Source organism: Saimiri boliviensis, chromosome 19, assembly GCF_048565385.1.
Source record: "Saimiri boliviensis isolate mSaiBol1 chromosome 19, mSaiBol1.pri, whole genome shotgun sequence".
Taxonomy (NCBI): domain Eukaryota; kingdom Metazoa; phylum Chordata; class Mammalia; order Primates; family Cebidae; genus Saimiri; species Saimiri boliviensis.
This window is the reverse complement of record NC_133467.1, coordinates 11,483,481-11,502,379: the sequence shown is the minus strand read 5'-3', so window position 1 is coordinate 11,502,379 and position 18,899 is coordinate 11,483,481. Positions and strand designations below refer to the sequence as shown.

At 43.2% G+C, this 18,899-nt stretch overlaps 1 protein-coding gene across 3 annotated transcripts in view; it reads left to right on the top strand.

The window, feature by feature from the left end:
- The window catches only part of LAMC2 (laminin subunit gamma 2), a 63,596-nt gene that overhangs the window by 12,718 nt on the left and 31,979 nt on the right, over window positions 1-18,899 (top strand). For all 3 annotated transcript variants that reach the window (XM_010336052.3, XM_074390169.1, XM_074390168.1), the window contains one exon: window positions 13,467-13,655. In XM_010336052.3, the coding sequence (XP_010334354.1) occupies window positions 13,467-13,655 (189 nt within the window). The remainder of the gene's footprint in view (window positions 1-13,466; window positions 13,656-18,899) is intronic.

The window sequence follows — 18,899 nt, the reverse complement described above, 5'->3', positions numbered from 1 at the left end:
GCTCTTGGTAAAAGGATAGTTTTTGGTAGGGGATTCCTAATGTTTACAAATAATTTTTTATCCCAAATAGCCTGGCCTACTTTGGGAAGGCAGTGAATCCAACAGTAATTTGAAGCTGCTGCTCTTGCCTCCTCCAGACAGTTGTAGCATGGTAGGAGAGGATCTTCACATTCTGAGATCTGCAGGGAGCAGGGGAGAGGCCACAGTGCACCTGCCATGGGAAGTGGTATTGGAGAAATAGCGTATTTGTTCTATTGAGATGCAAGATACTCCCTGATGGAGTCTTCATGGTCCCCTCTCTTCTCAAAATGCTAGTTACTTCTCACTATGGATGTATAAAAGTAGTTTGGTTCATAAAAGCTCATTTAATTCATTCTTCTGACTTTAGGCAATACAGTGTTTTTGCTTTTGTGATGGAGTCTTCCTCTGTCACTCAAGCTGGAGTGCAGTGGTGCAATCTTGGCTCACTGCAACCTCTGCCTCCTGGGTTCAAGCGATTCTCCCACCTCAGCCTCCTAAGTAGCTGGGATTACAGATGCGTACCACTACACGCAGCTAATTTTTATACTTTTTAGTAGATGTGGAGTTTTGCCATGTTGGCCAGCCCGGTCTCCAACTCCTGATCTCATGTGATCTGCCCATCTTGGCCTCCCAAAGTGCTGGGATTACAGACGTGAGCCACCATACCCAGCCAGCAATACAGTTTTAATTCATACTTTTCAGATAGATTTTTCTTTTCAGAAAAAAATCTTTAAGGAAGATGCTATAAATGCACTCCATACATATTTTTTCAGCATTGCAAATGCACATGAATTACCCTTGTTCTTTTGTGAAGACTGAGAACTGTATAATGGTATGTAGTCAGCCCACACACATACCTAAGTGCCTGTATGTTTGTGAAGGGATGCAGTGATAGCAAAAAATCTGTGCCTAATCTCCTTGCACAAAAAAGTACTGTTCACAAAAGCAATAAGGATTTAAAAAGGAATATTTATTGAGTTATTTTTTAAAGGAGTCAATGAAACATAAATTTAAATAACTGAAAAATCGTGGTTAAGATGTACTCCAATTATCTTCAAAAGGCATTTTAGTACAAATTAGAGTGTCCTTTTAAACTTCTCTTTATTCAGACACATCATACATGATTTCCTTCCTTTTGGTCCTCTTTGCTTCAAGTGTTTACCTCTAGCTTTCCTGGAATCTCCGATTCCCTCTATTTTAACTGCTTCTTAGAGGGTCATATGCTATCTATTTCTAGGCCATGCAAGAAATGTCTAAAGAACACTATGCTCAGGCCGGGCGCGGTGGCTCAAGCCTGTAATCCCATCACTTTGGGAGGCCGAGGCGGGTGGATCACAAGGTCAAGAGATCGAGACCATCCTGGTCAACATGGTGAAACCCCGTCTCTACTAAAAATACAAAAAATTAGCTGGGCATGGTGGCGCGTGCCTGTAATCCCAGCTACTCAGGAGGCTGAGGCAGGAGAATTGCCTGAACCCGGGAGGCGGAGGTTGCGGTGAGCCGAGATCGCACCATTGCACTCCAGCCTGGGTAACAAGAGCGAAATTCCGTCTCAAAAAAAAAAAAAAAAAAAAAAAAAAAAAAAAAAAAAAGAACACTATGCTCTTTGAATAACAGTTCAATGTTCTTTCTATGCCAGAATGCTCTTCTTTGTAGGTGACTTCACAGAAATGTGGAATCCTCTGTGGTCAGAAGAGTGTGGAATTCCATGCAGGTAGTTGCTCTCATATAGAATCTTACCACAATCACTTCCTGAGTCTATGCTGCAGCTGACAACAGCTGTCTTGGGGTAGAGCCTTTGACTTTGACAGCACCAGCTAAATTCCTAGTGTCCTAACTTTGCCTTCCCTTTCACCTTGGAGCTTACTCAGACTGAACCCTCAGCTTTCACCTCAACCCTCCACTCCTTTGCTAGTCAGACAAAACATGGTGTTCACTGGGACTTTCTTCCCCTCCTCTCATTGTCTACCTGGACGCCGGCATCCCAGTACAGTGTCAGGGGAAGGCATCTCCAGGTGTGAACTCCTGATGGAGTCCTCACTAGGCTAAGTCATCCGTGGTCCACATGGGTACATTCCCAAGTCTAGGTTGTAATATAATGTACTATGAACTCTTAGTGAAACAGGTATTTCCTCTGAAGCCATAATCATTCAAAAGGAAATAGTAGTGATCTGAGTTTCATTGACTGTTGATGACTTTGGACTATTTAGAGTTGAAAAGACTGACCCACACTTTATGATTCAAAATTGCCTGTGTGATTAAAGAACTGAGCTCTGTTGTTCCTCTCATCCCAGCACTTCCTGCTGCAGCCTTACTCACATTGCTTAAACGTTCAAATGTCAACTGGTGCCATACCCTTTATTTAAATGAAACAAAGTTATCTGGCTGTGGTGGCTTAAAATGTGGCTATGAAAAATTTGAGAAGGAAGACTGAATTCAGTTAAAAACCTTAGTGAGAGAAGTACCATTTTAGTTTTCTTATTCTAATTAGGAAACATATTGTGACATTCTTTAAAAAGATAAAACTGGAAGCAGATGTTCACACATTAAACAATAAAGTTCAAGGCCAGTTTAAATGATGAAGTATTCAGATTTTATTTTTAAATATCTGCTTAAGCTGAGAAACATATTGAAACTCGGAAAGACAAATTCCATGTGGGAGGTTTTAAAACTAGAAAAATCCTTAAAAGCATTTTTATCATCATATGTAAATATAATAAAAATATTCATCTTTTCATCTTGAATATCTCAGATTTGAAGACACAGATTTTTGCAAAGAGGATCATAGCTTCTGATGCCTTTGATATCAAACAGATAGATGATAGGTGTATCTTGCTATAGGTTGCATAAATAATATGCAATCTGAATATTTGTCAAAATTATTTATTTTTGATAAAAAATGATTTTTTTTTTTTAGATGGGGTTTTGCTCTTGTTGCCCAGGCTGGAGAGTAATGGCTCTATCTTGGCTCACTGTAACCTCCGCTTCCTGGATTCAAGTGATTCTCCTGCCTCAGTCTCCCAAATAGCTGGTATTGTAGGCATGTGGCGCTATGCCCAGCTAATTTTGTATTTTTAGTAGAGACGGAGTTTCACCATGTTGGTCTGGCTGGTCTCGAACCCCTGACCTCAAGTAATCCACCCACCTCAGCCTCCCAAAGCGGTGGGATTACAGGCATGAGCCACCACACCTGGCTGATAAAAATCTTAAAAATTCATTAGGATAGATTTCTATTTAAAGAACACTCTCAGTAATTGCTTTCATACTGAGAACAACCTTTGCCAGATTTTTAAAAGCAGGTATACACAACTGAAATTTTATTCACCATCTTCAGTATAGCTTTTTACATTTGGACTTCCCATTGAAAGGCCTCATTATAGGTGACTTTATGGAGGCTCAAGTTGCTATCTTTGAGCATAAAGGAGGTGTCAGTTTACATGAGAGCAATCTTCCGACTCAGAAGAAGGGAGTGGTATTCAATGAGGTATATTAAGATTCAGTTTTTAGTGTAACTTCTTTGAAAAAATGAAATGGGGGACTAGTTGAGATTGTTGCTGACTCGTCTCTGTCCCCAACTCGTCTCTGCCCACCATGACGATTTTCTTTTACAAAGCAAGAATTTTAAGAAGCAGAGGAAATGAAGACATAAAATGAAGTGTATATGAATGAATGGAAGAGAGATGAAGATGTCCCAGTGGTGAGCGTTACATGAAATTAGGCTGGAAAAATAGATAGGATAAGACCATGATAGTCCTTGTAGGCAATATTGAGGATTTCTGGTGCTTAACTTCAAAGGAAGGGAAAGAAATGAGAGAATATTAAGCAGAGAAGTAGTAATATAATTTGTATTTTGGAAAGATTTTCTGATTGTTGAGTCTGAAGAGAAGCAAAAGAAGTTGCAGGGAATTCAGTTAGAAATTGATGTCAGGCAAGAGACAATTGAGGTTTGGTCTAGATATGGCCATAGTGGAGATGGGCTTGAATGGATTTGAGATATTTACTGGCTTATATCAACAAAATTCAGTGTTAAATAGGCAGGTGAGAAAGATGGAGCACCTGTAAGGATAGCTTCCAGCTTTCTGACTTGAAGGCATGGCAATCACAAGTTTGGTTTTAAACAGGTTTTGTGTAACGGACTTTTGAGATAACCAGTTGGAATGTAAAGTGAGCTGGGTGCAGTGGCTCATGCCTGTAATCCCAGCACTTTGGGAGTATGAGGCTGGCAGATCACTTGAGGTCAGGAGTTCGAGACCAGCCTGGCCAAAAAGGCAAAACCCTGTCTCTAGTAAAAAATATAATAATGAGCCAGATGTGGTGGTGCGCACCTATAATCCCTGCTACTTGGGATGTTGAGGCAGGAGAATTGCTTGAATCTGGGAAGTAGAGGTTGCAGTTAACCTAGATTGTGCCACTGCACTCCAGTCTGGGCAATAGAGTGAGACTTTGTCTCTTAAAGTGAAAAAAAAAAAAAAAAAAAAATATATATATATATATATATATATATATATATATATATATATATAAAAGTAATAATGTAAATAAATAAAGTGGATGGCCGGCCATGAGGACTTGAAGTTGAGGATGAAGTCTGGGCCAGGAAAGTATCTCGGGATGTCAACACCTATGATGGTTATTGAAGCCCTTGCCATGGATGAGATCACCCAAGGAGAGAGGCTCAGACTGAGAAGTTGTGAAGGTTAAGAACCAAGCCCTGAGGAGCACTGACATTTAGAGTGGGGGTAAGGAGAGGAGCCAGCAAAGACTTGAATAGGGAAGATCGGAAGACAGGCGAACACCTGGCAGTATGACGTCCTCATCTCCAAGGGAAGAGAGTTGTACAAAGGAAGGAGGGAAAAAGATCCGATGTCTCAGATGTCTCAGAAGGGGAATGAAGGACACAAAATGCAGGAAAGGAAGCACAGGGCACTTCCCTTTTCTCCAAATAAGGAAGAGAATTTAGCATCATCCTTGTTGGTGTTTTTGTTTTGTTTTGTTTTGTTTTTTGAGATGGAGTCTTGCTCTGTTGCTAGGCTGGAGTGCAGTGGCACGATTTCGGCTCATGGCAACCTCCAACTCCCGGGTTTAAGCCATTCCCCTGCCTCAGCTTCTCGAATAGGTGGGACTACAGGCATGCACCACCACGCCTGGCTAATTTTTGTTTGTATTTTAGTAAAGACGGGGTTTCACCATGTTGGCCAGGATAGTCTCGATCTCCTGACCTCGTGATCCTCCTGCCTTGGAGTCTCAAAGTGCCCAAAGTGCTGGGATTACAGGCGTGAGCCACTGCGCCCGGCGGAGCATCATCTTTAAATGGTTTATAGTTGGACTCATTCACGGGAGGTTACCAATAACATTATATAAACCTGCTGCTGTTTCACTGAATCAGTTTTAGTGCACTAAGCAGCCGAAATGGGAGCAAGAGCAACAAAGCACTACATAATAGCAACCAGCACACACTGTCAGGTTTAAACACGACGCTCAAATTCCTAGCTCTTGACATCTTCCCACACAGCCGTGAAGTATGCTACCTATCAAGGCTGCCTGAGTACTGCAAACTGATCTCATGCTCTGAGGCCTGCCTCATCCCCTCGCCCTCCTCCCACACAGCTCTGGCAGGCAGGAAGTGTGGCAGCTCTGGGCTCATAGACCACAGAAAGGCGGGCAGTCCTGGAGTGGAAACAGTTCATCTGGTATGAGCAGCAACCTGAAAGTCCCAGACTCTTAAGCTCATTGAAAATCTCATGTTCCTTTCACGATTCTTTCTGTTCCTATCTCATCATAGATAGTTTTTGGTTGGAACATTAGATTTTTTACACTGAATACCATATATGTAGACAAAGGAAACTTTGTGTATTATATTGGGGAAATTTGAAAGTAGGCTTCTGGACTTCAGGGAGATTTTCGTATGTTCAGGTTCTTGTTTGGCTTTTCTTAAGAGTCAGAGTCGATATTCCTTCCTTCTTTCTTTCCTTTCCTCTTCCCTTCCTCTCTCCCTTCCTTCCTTCCCTCCCTCATTCCCTTCCTCTCTCCTTCTATCCATCATGCTGTCCGCCATCTTTCCATCCATCCATCCATCCAAGCACTGCATTAGGTACCGTGGGGATGTAAGGTGAGAAATGCTGTAGGGGAAATAAGCCGTAGATATAAACAGTGATGACACAGGATAGAATGAGGCGAATGCTGAGAGAAGTGAGGAGGAAGTGCTCTGGGCGTCCACAGGAGAGAGAAGCTGTCAGGATATCAGCAGGGAAGTGCACAATCTATGCATCAAAAAGAAGACGGGCTGTTACCTGGAAATGGATTTACCCTGGAAAAGGGAGGGTGGAAGCAGGGGGTGCTCCTGATGAAGGAAACAGCAAGCCTAAAAGCCAGAGGTGGGAAAGGATTCGTGCAGCCTAGATCTGTGTGTTGGAGCCCAGTGAACTCTTGATGAGGTGAAGTTGGTCAAGTTGACAGGGGCAACATCTGCAGAGTTTTGAAAGGAGTCTGGATTTTTAATTTTATCATTTCCATTAAAGCACTAAGAAGCATGATGACTTCACAGATTTATAAAGATAGCGATTAGATCACCTTAGTGAAAAGCAGACATGTTTTTCAGTTTAGAACAATAGATACAGGGCCAGGCACGGTGGCTCACACCTGTAATCCCATCACTTTGGGAGGCCAAGGCAGGCGAATCACCTGAGGTCAGAAGTTCGAGACTAGCCTGGCCAATGTGGCAAAACTCTGTCTGTAATAAAAATATAAAAATCAGCCAGATGTGTTGGGCACCTGTAATCCCAGCTGCTTGGGAGGCTGAGGCAGGAGAATTGCTTGAATCTGGGAGGCGGAGGTTGCAGTGAGCCCAGATGTGCCACTGCAGTCCAGCCTGGGAGACAAATTGAGATTCCATCTGGCCAAAAAAAAAAAAAAAAAAACAATAGGAAAAGGACCTGCTTTTACACAATCATATGTATGCCAATTGACTGAAATTTCTCGTAATTGTATGCCTCAAAAGGGCACTATTTCTTATGGGAAATTTAAAACGAGATCCCGATGAACTGTTACTACTGGTGGTGATTATTCCAAGACCTTGCCCTGAGTACAACCTGAGGAAATATTTTCTGTTTCCTTTTATTCTCCTAAGGCCTCAGCTGGGAAACCGCCTTTGCCCCTGTGCTTCCTGTCCTAACCTGTTGGAGCTGCGTGTTTTAGTGAGGGGTGGGAGTGTTGTGAAGCAAGCCGTAGGGATTCTGCCAGCCTCACTCTGTTGTTTAAGGAGGGGCTCCAGCTGCTTTGATCTGTGTCTCCGGTGAGCGTGGGTGGTAGTGGGCAGCCCAGCCTGTGTCTGGCTGCCTGGTGGTCTTTCCTAAGAAGCACCTTGAGGGTCAGCAACTGTGTGCTATTATAGTTATTATTATAATAAATGCTTCAGTGCCAGAGAAGCAGCATACAGCAGTCAGATGCAATTACCGTCCACGCTTTACTAAAGAAATCTGTGAAGATCTGACTCAATCTGACTCCGTTTCAGATGGGTTTATGTAGGGCTTCAGGTAAACTTGCAGAGTTTCATTTCTTTGGCTGTGGAGAGAATCCTGGCTGGCAGAGTCCAGGACCGTGGGGGAGTTGGAGTGAGAGGGCAGAGAGGAGAGGATGAAACCTTGAAGAGGTGTCCCTGGCTTTATACAAATGAATAGTCAAAGGATGGGACCTAGAACCAGAGTTCAGCGAAAGATGGAGAAAAACCTGCTTGTTTTGTTTACTGACCCTGGAACGGCCTCAGATCTGTTCAGGGTTCGGTCTGATTTTTTTTTTTTTTTTTCCGATGATCTGCAATGATATCTTAATGCCAGGCCCCGAACCCATACCTGGGTCCAACCCACAGGTTCTTGCAGGAGTTCTAGAATGCACCGAGCTCTTTCCCACCTGGGGCTTTTAGGCTTGCTCTTTCCTTTGTCGGGGGCACTCCCTGCTTGCACCCTCCCTAAATCCATTTCTCCATAACAGCCAGTCTTCTTTTTAGACATGTCAATCAGATCGTGCACTGATTCCTGTTCAAGTAGGAAAACATGAATAATATGATACATGCTTGACACAGGAAAATAGGCTTTTATTTTTTGTTTTTGTTTTGAGACAGAGTCTCACTCTGTTGCCCAGGCTGGAGCGCAATGGCATGATCTTGGCCCACTGCAACCTCTGCCTCTCAGTTTCAAACAATTCTCCTGCCTGAGCCTCCCAAGTAACTAGGATTACAGGCATACACCACCACACCTGGCTAACTTTTGTATTTTTAATAGAGACGGGATTTCACCCTGTTGGCCAGGCCGATCTTGAACTCCTGACCTCAGGTGTTTCACCCACCTTGGCCTTCCAGAGTGCTGGGATTATAGGCATGAGCCATTGTGCCTGGCTGCAAATAGGTATTAAATAAGTATTTAATATCTTTGGCAAAATAAAACATTAGCAACACCCTTAGCTGGTCTGGCCAACATGGTGAAACCCCATCTCTACTAAAAATACTAAAATTAGCTGGGTATGGTGGAACATGCCTGTAATCCCAGCTACTCAGGAGGCTGAGGCATGAGAATCGCTTGAACCCAGGAGATGGAGATTGCAGTGAGCTGAAATTACACCACTGCACTTCAACCTGGTCGACAAAGTGAGACTCTGTATCAAAAAAAAAAACAAACACACATGCACACACACACACACACACACACACACACACACACACACACAAAATTAACAACTTCCTTCTTTGCAATTTTACTAGCTCATAAAGTCTGAGTGTTCAAGCATCCACTATTACATGTGAAGTGATGGTTATTAAATTAATAAAATAAATATTACATCTCATTGACCAAGGATAAAAGAAAAAAGTGGGAAAGGGGGCTTAAATCAGCAAAACAAAATCTACTGATGAGGCCCTTTGGAAAGAAAGATGATTTATCAGGAAAGGGTAAAAGAAAATCTGTAATGAAGTGATAGGCATATAGTTTGATATATTTGTTATGCAAATAATTTATAAGAAAAACATTGTGCCCAGTAGATAAATGGGCAAAGATCATGAACCGGACAAGTATGAAAATAGAAATAAAACAGCAAACGGGCATATGACCCTTTCCACCCTCCTTCCTGCCCACCCATCTTACTACCTCCCAACTTCCCATTCCTTTCCACTGCTTCATATATTTCTCCTTGACAAATGCCACTATCCTAATATTCTCTCTCGATATTACTTATTTATCTTGTTTATGTTCTTTACCCCCAAATTGCATGTAAACTCCATGCGGGCTGGGAGGTCTGTTGGTTTTGTTTGCTGCTGTATGTATTCCATTGCCTAGAACTCAGGGAAGGTCCAAGACACCCATCTATGGATTTTTTTAAGTTCAACAGAACATTCATTTGTTTGTTTGTTTAAAAAACACTAGCCAGGTGCAGCGGCTCATGCCTGTAATCCCAGCACTTTGGGAGGCCGAGGCGGGTGGATAATGAGGTCAAGAGATGGAGACCATCCGGGCCAACGTGGTGAAACCTGCCTCTACTTAAAATACAAATATTATCCTAGCACGGTGGTGGGCGCCTGTAATCCCAGCTACTCAGGAGGCTGAGGCAGGATAAATCCGTTGAACCTGGGAGGCGGAGGTTGCAGTGAGCCGAGATTGCGCCACTGCACTCCAGCCTGGCAACAGAGTGAGACTTGGTCTCAAGAACAAACAAACAAAAATACCACTAAATGCCTACCATGGGCCAGGCACTGTGTGATATAATAGGGCGTCATTTTTCCTCTTTCAAAAGCGTGAGATGTGTTTTCTACCTGTTAGAGCTGCAGCGTTGAGTGCAGAGATTTGCCTGTGGACATAGCTTTGTTTCAAAAAGAGTTCTTTTTTTAAATTTTGGCCAAAATTTAAAAAATAAGTAAATTTCAATCATAAAGCCAGATTTCTGTCTTCTTTTAAAAGCAGAGCTGATGCTGACTACAGCAGGCATCAGTCGCATGCGGCTACAGCTGGCAGGGGCTGGGTGGATGCTGCTTCTTACACCCTTTGGGTAGAATCCCCACCACTCCCTGTTGCCTTACTCTAGGCTTGGCAGTGCCCTTTGGCAACCAGTGTGCCCATGGTAGTAGTTGGGCAAGTATCGGTCACAGACTAAAAAAGACCACGTACAAGCTACATTATGCCATTTTATTAAGCCTAGTTTCAGGTATATTCTAGAATTTTAAATATTAAAGTCTCCCCCCTCCCCCAGTAGCAAGAGTTTACTTTTAATAATAAATGGTTTTAGGGAAGTTAGTCTCAATTTGGGATTATTTGAGAGAGACCATGTTTCAAACACATCAATGATGAAAAGCATCATTCCATGCAAAAGGAGCCTAGAACAAGCTCTCCCATCATTCTCTTGGTGGAAGCATTTCAAAGACTCAGTATTGAGTTAAGTGCAGTGCAGCTGGGCGTTTAATCTCAGTGCAGCTTGGTAACTTCAAAGTCCGGCAGGCGAGGCTGTAGAGTGTCTTCCCGGAGTTCTCAAGCAATGCAGATACCCAGGCCAATACACTCCCCAGACGTGAGGCCCGTACATCCCCTCACTCTAGATGGCACAGCCCTTGGCTTTAAGGGACACCCATTTGAAAGAGAAAGGGGTATGTATGCAATAGGCTGGGAACCTGTTGGGCAGGTTCTGGAATGGAGATGTTGGCTAAGGACCTCCCCTCCCTGGAACTATAATGCAACTCCCTTGAAGGCTGTGCATTTAAAGGACAATGGGGCAGGCCTGGTAGCTCATGCCTATAATCCCAGCACTTTGGGAGGCTAAGGTGGGAGGATTGCTTGAGGCCAGGAGTTCAAGACCAGCCTGGGCAATACCATGAGAACCTGCCTCTACAAAACAGTAACATATTGAGCTGTGTGTTGTGGCACATATCTGTGGCCCCAGCTACCCGGGAGGCTGAAGTGAGAGGATGGCTTGAGCCCACAAGGTTGAGGCTGCAATGAGCTGTGATCACACCACTGCACTCCACTCTGGGTGACAGAGTGAGACTCTATCTCAAAAATAAAAGAAAATGGGCCAGGTACGGTGGTACACACCTGTAATTCTCAGCACTTTAAGAGGCTGAGGTAGGCGGATTCCTTGAATCCAGGAGTTTAAGACCAGACTGGGCAACATGGTGAAACCATGTCTTTACAAAAACAAAAACCAAACAAACAGAAAAAAAAGAAAAAATAAAAATTAGTTCAGTGTGTTGGCACATGCCTGGAATCCCAGCTGTTTGGGAGGCTGAGGTTGGAGGATCGCTTGAGCCCAGGAGGTTGAAGTTACAGTGGGCTGAGATCATGCCACTGCACTCCGGCTTGGGCAAGAGAGTGAGATCCTGTCTTAAAAAAATTGAAATTAAAATGAAATAAAAGGACACCCATTGTTTTCAAAGTAGAGCTTTAGATGAGAAGAGACAGATGAGGAGGGACATGATATAAAAAGATTATAGCAAGCTTATCTATTTTGAAAAGATTGCTCTGAATAAATATATTATGATCCAGCCTTATGAAGTTAACTTTTACCACCAAAAAGTATGCTCTTGCATTTTTCTTTTTTTTTTTTTTTGAGACGGAGTTTCACTCTTGTTACCCAGGCTGGAGTGCAATGGCGCGATCTCGGCTCACCGCAACCTCCGCCTCCCGGGTTCAGGCAATTCTCCTGCCTCAGCCTCCTGAGTAGCTGGGATTACAGGCACGCGCCACCATGCCCAGCTAATTTTTTGTATTTTTTAGTAGAGACGGGGTTTCACCGTGTGACCAGGATGGTCTCGATCTCTTGACCTTGTGATCCACCCGCCTCGGCCTCCCAAAGTGCTGGGATTATAGGCGTGAGCCACCGCGCCCGGCCTGCATTTTTCTTTTTTAAGACAGAATTTCGCTCTTGTTGCCCAGGCTGGAGTGCAATGACACAATCTTGGCTCACTGTGACCTCCGCCTTCCAGGTTCAAGTGATTCTCCTGCCTTGGCCTCCCAAGTAGCTGGGATTACAGACACCTGCCACCATGCCCAGCTAATTGTTGTATGTTTAGCAGAGCTGGGGTTTCACCATGTTGGCCTGGCTGGTCTCAAATTCCTGACCTCAGGTGATCCGCCCTCCTCTACCTCCCAAAGTGCTGGGATTACAGGCATGAACCACTGTGCCCAGTCCATGTTCTAAATAAGAAAGGCACAATGAAAAATCTGTAGTTATTTTGAGATTGCTTCCAAAAGGCATCTAGGGCAGGGAGGGCATTGGGGTGTTGGGTTAGCCAGATGAAGAACTTCACAGGACTGCTGAACAGTGAATTTAGCTCTAGTACGTGCGTCGTCATGTACTTGGTACAAATTTCACAGCACGTGACAGCTGTGTGGCACATCTGTTGGAGATCCAAAAAATCAGTTTCACAAGAATTGGTTGGGAAAGATTCAGCTTGGCACTAGTTCTGAGAAAAGCCCTGGGACTTTGAATTGTGTGCAAATGTAATATGCTGTAAGTTCATTGAAATGTTAGTCTTTGCCCATGGGATAAAAATGTCTAGTCCTGTTATAAGCCAAGCTGTTCAAATCACAGTTGAAGTACTGATCATTGAAGAAGGACATTGGAAATTAGAATTTGTTCCTAGGATGGCAGACAAGAAGAATCTAGAAATTATGACACAGGAAGTGGTTGAAAGACTTGGAGATGACAGATCTCTAGTTTAACTCGAACAGTAAAACACTAAGGGAGATGTCTTAGTTATCTTCAGATTTGCAAAAGCCTGATAATGCAGGACACTTCGTATGTAAATCAACATCCAAAGTTTTTGTCTGGTACTCTGCTGGGTGTTTGCCGTTCGGGTCCCCATGGAGATGTTAGTCACTCTGTGAGTCTCTTCGGAAAATCTGCAGGATGGGCTTCCTAGACACTTGAGAAAGGTTATTCTTCATGGGCCACCTGGCTTTGGGAGGAGACACCTGCCCAGATAGTCACATCCCTCCTCGTCTTGTTGGGCGCCAAGGGATGAGTGTTGTGTATCTTGAGCAGCGACGCCATGGGCTGTGCTGAGTCCACAGCTACCCATCCTCAGGTCTCCTGGAGCCCACAGACTTGCTCTATGGGATTGCAATGTTTTTAAATGAACTCCTTGCAAACATTTAAATCAGAAATATCTACATAAAAATGCAATTTCACATTTTGGGTTTCTCTTGAGGAATGGGACGGTCTAGCAATGCTGACCCCACATTCTCCCAGGCAGCAGCCCGCCAGCACTGCATAGTGGCAGCTTCAAGTGGAGCAGGTGTCCTTGGGGTCTCCGCACTGCCCATTGCACTCCCTTACCTTCCTCCATCAAGTAGTTTAGATGACCGTAGAGTACTCATGCATAATTTATATCAATATGAACAAAAACACCTGCTAGAACTGTTCCCAAGGTGTTTTTTTCTGACGATCTCTTTTGCATGCTTCCTCCCCAGTCTGTGATTGCAATGGGAAGTCCAGGCAGTGTATCTTCGATCAGGAACTTCACAGACAAACTGGCCATGGATTCCGCTGTCTCAACTGCAATGACAACACTGATGGCATTCACTGTGAGAGGTGCAAGGACGGCTTTTACCGGCACAGAGAAAGAGACCGCTGTTTGCCCTGCAATTGTAACTCCAAAGGTAGCTGAAAAGCAGGGAAAGAGGGAGAGGGAGATGGAGTGGTGGGGAGACAAGAGGGAAGGAAGGAGGGAGGAAAAGAAGAAGGAAGGGAACCAGGGAGGAAAAAAGAAAACGGGAAGCAAGCAGGCCAAGAGGGAGCGGTTCAACTTCAGGAGCAACCGAAACCTAACAGACACAGTTCTTTCTAGCAGCTTCAATCTGAAAGGAAACATGTTTCTCTTAAGTAGGGGTTGGTGGAACCAGTGGGCCCTTTAGGGCATGTTGTCTCGAATTCTAATACCAAGAGTCACATTATTAACTTTTCCAGGCAGATGACAAAGGAAGCTTGCACTCTTCCAGGATCGTTCTTCATGTTCATAACCAACCTCTTGAAAAATAAGGAATTAGATCTGTTTCTAGTGCTGTGCTAGGTGCTAGCAATATGAAGTCATACTAATAAAGGAGACAGATAATAGGAAAATTAAAGTCTTTCATTAGGTTGCTAACAAGAGAAAGCAAAATAACAAATAGGAAACACCTAATAGGGTGGCTGGTTCATAGGAGAGCTAGTTGTTTTTTTTTTTTCTTTTTAAAGTATCCCACCCAGTGCTATGTTCGTAGAACTGTAGGTCTTTGCTGTGCACACAGATACACACACTATGCTATATTCATTATGGACCAGATAGTAAAGACAGGTTCGCAAATATAAAGGGGGAGAGAGAGGTGATTCTGTAAGTAAGATTTTTTTTTAATGGCTCATTTGTCTGTTATCTTTCTTAGCATTATCTACTTTTCTAGAAAGTGTTTAATAGCATCTATGATATATGTTGATCCACTTAAAGCATATAGCTTTATTGCATGGCAATGGCTTAGTGTAATAGGTCTGTAGAATCAATTCATAGCTGCAGCTTGAAAGAATCTAAAAGTGGGCAGATTCTGGTGCAGTCATGAGTTGCTGGTAGAGTGGGTTGGGAGTCTTATGGAAAACTGGGTGACCCTGTGGTGAGATAGACCTATGTCCTATCAGCCACCCCCCAGATTCACCTAAGTTGCTGTTGTGATATGGTTTGACTCAGATTTGCTTAGCTTTGTAGTGTAGAATTTGCATCCAGAATCATTTGGACTTTGCAGTCCTCCCTATGAATCAAAGAACTTCATAAAAAAATTAAAAAGCAGATTGTTCCATTTTAATGGGCATTTAAGCTCTCTGAAGAACTCCTATTGCCTTAGGTCATGTAGCTTCTTTGTGAGTCACCCGAGTTGGGTCATCCCAGTGAAATGATCAGTGAGAATGAAACGAGAAATGTAATTGGCTCAGCTGGAAAACCTGGCCTGAAGACAAGGCTATTAGTCTCCGGTAGACCAGGAGCCTGCTGCCTAGCACAGAGAGATGGTAAAGAAGGATTTACCATGCCATCTCTTCTGCTTCAATGTGTAGTCTACTGCTTGCCCAGCGATAGAGAAACTGGCTCCTTCTTTTTATTTGGGGAATAGATATCCCAGACTCAGTGGGAACAGCTTGGCAGGAAATGGTGAAGCTCAATATTGATTTATGTCTTACATGATAGTTAGCATGTGGCATGTGCTGGCCCTGTGCCAGGCACTATTCTAGGTGATTTTAATCCAGTAACTAATTAATCTTCACAGATAACCTTATAAAGAGGAGGCTATGGGTTTATTTTATTTTATTTTATTTTATTTTATTTTTTGCCATTTCATAAAGGTAGCAGAGACTTAGGGAGGAAGGGGAAGAAACTTGTCCAAGGTTATAGAGCTAAGGGGCAGAGTAAGAGTTCAGGACCAGGTTTGTTGACATCGACGGTAATAATGTAGAGTACAGTGGTGGATTATGGGGCCAGGCAGCCTGAGTGCAAATCTGGACACAACCACCACCACTAGGTCACTCTGGCCAGGTTCCTTAACCTCTTGCTGCTCCAGCATCCTCCTTTGTTAGAGAGGGATCGTGATATTCACGTCACGGGATCCTGCAGAGACAAAATAGTATGTGACAAACACATGGCAGGCAACTCAGTGAATGGTTAATTGATGTAGTTGTTTTTCTTATGAAGGTAGTGGGGAAAGTGAGACCTAGGAAAGTTACTGAATGGCCTAAAGGGTCTTCCAGCAACTGATTGCAGGAACTACAGTTGTAAGCCAGATCTTCCGACCAAGAATAGTTCTCTTATTCCCTCCATATAAAAGAAAAAAAAACCAGAGTGACCTTTTTCTATGCCCAAAAGGAGCCTATGTGTACACAAAAAGCTCAATGGATATAATTTCCTAAGATCTGACTCTGCTCTATAATTTTCCCAAACGTTTTCATAGATGCTGTCCTTTTCCGTCCTCATAACAGTCTGACAACCCGTGTTAGCACAGCCCACATCCCTTGTTAAAGAGATGAAGAAACCGAACTTTCAGGGTCCAAACTGCCGAGGCTGAAAGACACGCTGGTGGCAAAAACTGTTCCCAGCATGCACTGTTCCCAGCTACTCCCAGCTGCCATATGTCACTAGACCACTGGCACAAGTTGAATTCCCTGTGTGATTTCTCGGTCTCCCAATTAACCAGAGGATATTTTTCACTCTCAGATAATAATTTTGTATATTTAATTTCAAATGCAAAAGAACAGGTCTTACAAAAAAAATGCTATCATTATATGTATGTCAAATGAAGCCAATGGCATTAATAAACCCCAGAGCAGTCACCAATTTTGGACTTTACATTGATTTCCCATAAATGTAGCAATTAGGCTCATTTTTAGATGATGACTTTGTGGGCTCAGTAACAGGGCTGACTTAGCTTCAGCTCTTCCAACCACATATTTAAGCCCTGATAACATTTTGCAGGTACTTTGAAATTCACTGTGTGTGAAAGTTTCTTCCTCCCATGACGGCGAAGTTTTGAGGTCTGTGTGATATTGGACTTTCTTAAGTTTATTACTTTTTTACATATCTATGATGCTGACAGTATACTCAGACTCTAACATTTGAGTTATTATTTAAGACATTTTTAAAACGCAGTGTATATATTTTTTAAAGGGTTCTCAAAAGGATATAAACTATCTTGGTTTATATTTTCTTATTTATTTGTTTGGTTTTTATTGGGTTTGTTGTTGTTTTGAGACAGGGTCTCACTCTGTGGCCAAGGCTGGAATGCAATGGCTCCATCATGGCGTACTGCAGCCTCAAACTCCGGGGCTCCTGCAGTCCTCCTGCCTCAGCCTCCTGAGTAGCTGGGACTACTGATGTGTTCCACCATGACTGACTAATTTTTTATATTTTTGTAGAGACAGGGTCTATGTTGTGCAGGTTAGTCTCAAATTGCTCAAGCAATCTCCTGCCTCAGCCTCCCTTAACTGCTGGGATTACAATCATTGGCTGCTATGCTTGGCCCTAAATTTTAAATATTAATCTTTTTTTTTTTTTTTTTGAGACGGAGTTTCGCTCTTGTTACCCAGGCTGGAGTGCAATGGCGCGATCTCGGCTCACCGCAACCTCCGCCTCCTGGGTTCAGGCAATTCTCCTGCCTCAGCCTCCTGAGTAGCTGGGATTACAGGCACGTGCCACCATGCCCAGCTTATTTTTTGTATTTTTAGTAGGGACAGGGTTTCACCATGTTGACCAGGATGGTCTCGATCTCTTGACCTTGTGATCCACCCGCCTCGGCCTCCCAAAGTGCTGGGATTATAGGCTTGAGCCACCGTGCCTGGCCCAATTATTAATCATTTTTTAATATCTTCCTGAGTCTTTAAATGCATGTGGACTATATCTACGTAAACCATGAATATGCTTACCAGGACACAAATTTGAAACAGGAAGTTATTCTTCATCTATTCTTTAAACCCAGTTGTTCATCCCTAAGTACAGTTCATGATGTGGAAACTGGGGCAGGTGAGTTTTTTTTGTTTGTTTGTTTGTTTTTGTGTGTTTTGAGTGAGACATTGAAGACCCAGTGCTATTATTTTGAAAGTTTTGGAACATGAAATGAGTTAGTCATATTCGGAATTAGAGCCTGAATTACTGTCTTCCCCCACTTTATAAAAATAATTGACATCTGAAAAACTACCGCAGGGACAGTTTTCTGAAGTAGAAGGTGTAATTGCCACTAATTTGAGTGGGGAAGAAATGTGTTTCTGGTCCCCAAATCAGCATCCATTCATGTTAAAAACAACCAAATTTCATCATGGGGACTTTTATTTAATGCTACTTATCAGGGCATTATTCGAAAAGAAATTTTCCTTCCTTCTGCTGACTACTCACAGAGCAATGAGCATGAAGTCTCCAAACATCAAACCAAATAGCCTATCTTCATTCTCGTCTTGCTTAAATGCTCTCTTGCCTTAAGCTCTTTAAACCTTCCTTCTCTCCTCCTCCTCTCGCCCTCCTTAGACCTCTCCTCCCTGCCTTCCATTGCTCACTGTTCGATTAGACCCTGTCCTGAGGCTTCTCCCTCTCTGGTCATCCTTGCTCTTAATAGATGGGCTCTACCTCTGTCCTCACTACTTCCTCTCCTTTCCCTATCTGCTTCTGGACTGATCTCACGTTTACTATGGCTTCCTATTCAGCCTGTGTGTTGCGGGCTTTTAGGTCTTCATCTCTAGACTCTGAGCTCCAGATGAACATTTCCACCTTTATATGCCCCTGGAAACTCCAGTTGTATATCCAAAACTAAACTGATTATCTTCTCTTGATGATTCAACCTGAGATCCCGGTCCTCCTCCTGCCTTCCCTGGTTGGCAAATAGCATCACAGTCCAGCCAGGTATGCACTCTGGGGACCTGAGTGTCATCAATGTGATTCCTTCTCCCTCATCATTCCTAATCCAAGAGTCACTAATTTTTGTGTTCTGTATCTACAGTGGCTGTCACAATGCTTCCCTCCTTCTCTTCTCACCTAGACCCCTCTAATCCAGGCCATCATGGTACAGGAGGAGACATGCTAGTCTTGCCTTTTCCACGCCACCCGCAGACTGCTCTAGTGTTTTCTTTCTAACTGCAGGTCTGAACTTGTCACTGCCTGCCTAAACCTCTGAGAGTTCCTGTTATGCAGAAATTGATCTGTTATTCTGCTGTGAACTTTAAATTCACTACTAAATAGCATGAGCTAATACATATAAAGTGCCTAACTCAACATCTAAGGAGGTGCTCAAAAAATGTCATTTATGTTATCGCTGAAGGCTCCTGCAAGACTTGCAAAGTTCATGTGTAGATGTTCATAGACTCAAACTGTGAATGTGACTCATTTATTTCACATTCCACATGCTCCA